The 5,825-nt window shown below is 36.2% G+C and overlaps 1 protein-coding gene across 1 annotated transcript; it reads right to left on the reverse strand.

Annotated features, from left to right (window-relative positions):
• Positions 1–1,120: 1,120 nt before the first annotated feature.
• On the reverse strand, positions 1,121–4,658 carry LOC112188121 (protein trichome birefringence-like 39). The gene is made up of 5 exons (XM_024327169.2): positions 4,238–4,658; positions 3,950–4,124; positions 2,145–2,320; positions 1,899–2,057; positions 1,121–1,675 (listed from the first exon to the last, which is right to left on the reverse strand). Exons 1-5 carry the CDS (start codon positions 4,555–4,557, stop codon positions 1,384–1,386), a joined length of 1,122 nt encoding a protein of 373 aa, XP_024182937.1. The 5' UTR covers positions 4,558–4,658; the 3' UTR covers positions 1,121–1,383.
• Positions 4,659–5,825: the final 1,167 nt, after the last annotated feature.

Genomic DNA, 5,825 nt, shown 5'->3' on the forward strand with positions numbered 1-5,825 from the left:
TTCCATATATGTACGAGATCGTGTCGATGAGCTCCACAACTTTTATGAAGAAAGTTTTTCCAAATTTTGTATATATAAAAAGTCAATTTTCACGACCGCTCCAAATAACATTCGTTTCGAAAATCCACTTTCTTCTAAAATTCATAATTAATTCATATAAACTCTGATTTTTGCGTGTATCAACGAGCTCTACAACTTTCATGAAGAAATTTGTTCCAAATTTTGTATGTATAAAAAGTCATTTTCACTACCACCCCTAAATAACGTTCGTTTCGAAAATCTCATTTCTTCTAAAATTCATAATTAATTCATACGAACTCCGATATTTGTGTTCCATATATGTACGAGATCGTATCGATGATCTCTACAATTTTTATGAATAAAGTTTTTCCAAATTTTGTATGTATAAAAAGTCAATTTTCACGACCCCCCCTGAATAACGTTCGTTTCGAAAATAAAATCGATACGAAACCGAATTTCTCTTACAACTACTTATGAAATAGTCTCAATATTCATAATTCAAATATTTGATATTTCTTGGGTTGTGTGTGTTATTTTGTGGTTGGGGGGGGGGGGGGGGAGGGGAGGGGGTCGTGAAAATTGACTGTTTATACATACAAAATTTGGAAAAACTTCCTTCATAAAAGTTGTAGAGATCATCGATACGATCTCGTACACATATGGAACGCAAAAATCGGAGCTTGTATGAATTAATTATGAATTTTAGAAGAAATGAGGGGAGAGGAGAGAAAACATAAATAAAAAGAGGAAGTCAGGGGCAAAATAGTCATTTTGGACCAAATTGTGTGAGATTTGAAAGTCTGAGGAGTAACTTGTCGAAATTAGGATAGCAGGGACTGAACTGTCGACGCCCTAAAAGTACAGGGAGTGACCAGTAATTTCCCCAACTAATTATTTCATTCCGCCATATAATTATAACCCAAGCAAAAATAAAACTCCAAATTGATCTCACTGCTTGCAAATAAATGTCATCCACATATAAAACCACAAAAGTTTAATCTTCTGATTTCATAAATACTCATCAACTTGTTCTCCTAATTAATTATAACCATACATTCAGTTTAATCAGATAGTACGTTACATCTGGTGTGAGCTCATGTTTAAAACAACATATTGGCTACAAGCCTTTTCCTAATTATTTTGAAGGCTGGTTTCCACAATTCAAATGAACTCTCTGCCAATATATAAGAATGAAAATATACAATTGCATCACCAACTCCCTTATTGCTATCAAATGCACGAGAAATGCAAAGAACATTAAACAATGCCTAATTTCTAACCATCTGAAACAATGAGTATCCTTTTGTTTCAAGAATACGACTCTAATTAAATACAACATTGCTTAACTCTGCAGGATTAGTTTCAACCAAATAGAGCCCCATATAGCAAGTCATTCCAAGTATCCGGTAGCCCCGGAAGACACCAATGGCTGCAGTCTGTGCCAGAATGCTCGCCGCTATAAACAGAAGGGTGTGCTTCTTTACGCAGTTGTGACAGGGATGTAATGTCAAGAAGATAAACTGGTTTCTTAATCCTACTCAACACTTTGTTAACAACTACCCATGCTTGGGGTATCCCTGCTGGGTAGCTTCTGCCTAAGTATGGTTGTGTTTCACCTTTGCATGACCTTGATGGTTGACTCCAATCCTTGCCCCTAATTATTGTCATAAACATTATATCATCACCAACTTGCTTATCATAAAAGTAAGAGTCATTGCATTACTTCCCCTATGTATCTTGCTTATAAAGAATTCATCTATATATGAATCATTTATCTACAGTCTAACGACATAGCATAATATACATATCAAATATCTTATAAAGATCTTTCTACGGTTAAATTCGGATAAAAGGATATTGAAGATAGGGCTACTCACTCGTAATGAATGGGAGAGATGCCTTGGAAGAAGACCTTGGTTTTGGAAGGATTAACATTCCGATCAACCCATCTACCCCAAGTGGTTAGTCCTCTGTAAAAAGCCACCAGACGGTTCATATCCTTGTACAATTTACCCCCATCTTGTATATAGTCCCATCTGTTAAAAAGTCAAAACGACACAAGTTTTCACAACTAGACAAATAAAGTTAATAATGGGGTGCATGGGCAAGTGTAACACACGTACGGTTGGGTTCTTCCGGTATGAGTCCACCAATGCCACGTGTCGAAGATCAGGACGTCCATGCCTTTCCAGGCGTTACCGCCCCTGATGGAGTCGAGCTTCAAGACTCTTCCAACCTGCTCGCTGTCAAGATCCACAAGGTACGTTGTGTGGTATAATAGTATCTGAACACCATAGTCCTGCCACGTAATGAAAACAAAACACGAACTTAAAAATAAATACATTAATAGTTACGGCAATTACTGAATTAGCTCAAATAATGTAAGGATTTAGAAATTGAGTTAAGATTAGACTAAGTTAGCTAACATAGTTAGCTAACATATTTTCACAAATTATTACCAAAGAAAAAAGCTACGAATAATAATTATTTTCTCTTTGTTCCTTTTCAAGTTATTAAATTGTGTGAACCAGGAGGAAAAAGGATTGGTCACTCTTGAAATTGGGAAAGTGGTCCAGTACATTGAGAATGATGGATTCAGTACTCAATTTTTATGAGTTTACCAACCTACAAGTGACTCTTTATTCCCTTTAGAGTCACTTTATTAACAGAACAATAAATTTACAAGCTACTTTGCTTGTTCTTTTTTATGTTGTTAATAATGAGCTAATTAGTAATAGTAGGGAAAATAGATTGAAATTCTTTTGGTTCAAAAAGATTGAAATTCGATACCTTAGACTCTTAGAGAGAGGGTAATTGCCCATAATTCATCTCGTCATGGATGACATTAAAAAAATACTTGAAACTTGCCGTCTAAGATCACATTCACAATCTAAGCAATTATTGGTTTGATGCATGATAACTTTTCGTCCAATATAAAACGAGATTTAATTTCAATTCACTATTTTAAAAAGGACAAAAAAAGAAATTTTGCAGGAGACCACCCAAAGTCCCAAACATATTTGAAACTATCGAAGTGCACAAAAAAACAGGGAGAGACCAAAGCGGGTCTTGTCTTTACGAGCTCTTCAAAACGTTTGAGATTTCCACATAAAGACATTTCAAGAAAACACAAAGAAATTTCGGCCAAATTCTGAAAACAAAGAAATAATTGAGAAAATAAAAAAGAGTGACAGCCTGACCGGCATGTCCCCCCTTAGCATAGTAAAAAGCCTGACCACCAATCACGCTCTCCTCTTAATGCTCTCACAAACACACACTCGCACACTCTTCCTCTCACTCAAATTCACCGACGGATCAACCCCTGCCAATAAGATGCTGACACGTCTATAATTAACTGAAATTTCATACCTTAAAATATCCTTCTATTGCACCGGAAAATTTTATAATATCCTTAATTTTCCGTGTTATTTTATTAGATGGTCGGACTAATCTAAGAGCAAGTTTACCCGTTGAGTTACCGGGTCACTTACTATTCACTACTTTTTAGTGTATATTTTCATTCTCTTGGTCACGAAATACACTGTGCTCGTTACCCAGATGGTGAAATTAACACTAAAAAGCAGTGAATAGTGGGTGACCTGGTAACCCAACGGGTGAACTTGCTCTAATAGGTTTGGAAGCTTGAGTTGAGTTGGAGAACTCAAGCTCACGGGACAGTTTAGATTTGGAGCTCAATTTTTTCGTGCTTGAACAATGAAATTTTGAAATGAAAAGGATTCACTTTTCTTTTTTGAGAAAAGCTGGTGTGAAAAAGAGACAATACATGCATGCACTGTTTTATCCAATGATTATAGTAATCGCACACACCAAAAGGAAAATCAAAGGAAAAAAAGGAAACAAGGAATTGTATACTCCTGGCTAACCAAATTTGTTGAGACCATGAACAACGGGGAAATTGAAAACGGACCTGGAATGTGACCGACGCTATGCCATTTCTTAATGGGGTGAAAATGTACTTGGAATTTGGAACCCAAGAATGAAGCATACATGTTAGGGATTGCCACTGGTTCAAACTCAGTGAATCACCAACAAACATAATCTTCTTCCCCCTCCATTGCTGTAACATATTCAACCCATTAAACCTGCAAAAGCAAAAAACCCAATTCAAAAGTCAGCTCAATCCCCAATTCCAAGTACTATTCTGCTTCAACATGTTTAGGACAGGAGTAGTGATTCAGAAGTATCCGAATGGTACCTGGGCAGTGAACAAGAGAAGGGCTGCCATCGATATTTGAGGTAAGATTTATCGGGGCGGCCATACTTTTGACAGTTGAACTCTGGATCTATGAAGGGACAGTTGGAATCGTAGGGAGAATAATGGGAAGCGTCGTAAACCCATGAACCTCTGAACCAGTTGCATTTACCTCCTGCAAGGTTTCTAGCTACTACTTGGTCTGAGTTTGTAGCATTGTTATTGATGAACAAGGAATTGAAATCCTCTGCTTTTGTTTGGTGGGAAACCAGAAGCAGAGTTAGAAACAGAGCAGCAGCTGCAGCTTTGGATAGGTAACCCATTATTCCTCTTTCTTGGGTTTCGATCCCCCAATATTTTCGAATTCTAATTTGTTGGGTTTTCAAAAGAAATAAAAAGAACGAGGAGTGAAGAAAAAGTAGTCTCACAGTGGCTGCTTATATAATGCCTCAGAGAGAGAAAGAGAGTGCTTGGGACTTCACATTTTCACATGGAATGTGAGACACCTACAGCCTGCAGTTTTCTCTTTTCTATTACTTGGTTTAAATTTTTGTTTGGTGGGTTGTTTTAATTTTAACTGTGGCAGCATGTGGGGTTGAATCTAATCCTCTGGCCATTGAAAACTTTGGGAATCATGATGATTTGGATTTCTGAAATAATGGGGAACAGTATCCCTACCAAGGAAAAGAGAGTGAGATTTTTTTTCTCTTTGGTACGTTGCTGGCTTGGTAAAATATCATTTCTGTCCTCCTGGTTCTGCCGTCCTTTGTCCTTTGGAGTTGAATTTGCAGTTTCTCGATCTCTATCATCCTGGTTCTTACTGACACCAAGATTTCACCTGCCTCAGCAAGTTCTCCTCCAATCAAGAAAAAACCCTATTGATTTGTGATGACCTCACTCTATCAACCCTATTGTTTTTTCTTACCTAAGAAATAATCTTTTTTTTTTTTTTTGGGTGTGAATGCAGAAACATGTGGAGTTTTATCAAAGTAGGTACATATGGTGTGAATAAGCTTGAATCTTGAAGAATTTATGCTGGTAGGTGTACATATTGAACTCTCAACCTGTCAACCTTTACTTGATATTATATAAATACTAGGAAAAATGCTATACATATCACATGGTTGGATCTAAAATTCAGGGGTTTTTTCAGAGTTTTCCCCAGGCAATTTTATGTTTTATGTCATACAATTATGGGCTTATGTTTTGAAAATGATTAGTGTAATTTTATTGAAGCAATGTGGTGGGAGAGCAATTTAATAAGCTTGCTGATCTTATATATTTTCCAATGATGGGTACGTGAATCATTTAGAGACAACTTCAACTCCAAGCCAAGCAATTGGAAAACACAATTAATGTATTGATTTTGTTTGGTTAATTTAACAACCACCTAATTAAACGTGAAAGTAATATTTGTTGGATGCATGTCTGTTTGCATGGAGGAATCAAATATGAGCAAATACGTTTCTCTTTTTATTATTATTAGAAAGTAGTAATGTTAATTCTATAATTTCTTGTGGAGAAGATGTTAAATTCATTTATAAGTGAGCAAAATTACACATTATAATTCATATTACTGAATTATAACAAA

The sequence above is a fragment of the Rosa chinensis genome, chromosome 2 (assembly GCF_002994745.2).
Source record: "Rosa chinensis cultivar Old Blush chromosome 2, RchiOBHm-V2, whole genome shotgun sequence".
NCBI classification, from domain to species: Eukaryota; Viridiplantae; Streptophyta; class Magnoliopsida; order Rosales; family Rosaceae; genus Rosa; species Rosa chinensis.

Excerpts from the sequence above, each read along its gene's own strand:
- LOC112188121 (XM_024327169.2), bottom strand. The coding sequence starts at position 4,557 with ATGGGTTACCTATCCAAAGCTGCAGCTGCTGCTCTGTTTCTAACTCTG. Across the intron at positions 2,321-3,949 it reads TAGCGTCGGTCACATTCCAG|GACTATGGTGTTCAGATACT; the intron begins GTCCGTTTTCAA and ends ATTACGTGGCAG. Across the intron at positions 1,676-1,898 it reads ATCTCTCCCATTCATTACGA|GGGCAAGGATTGGAGTCAAC; the intron begins GTGAGTAGCCCT and ends GACAATAATTAG.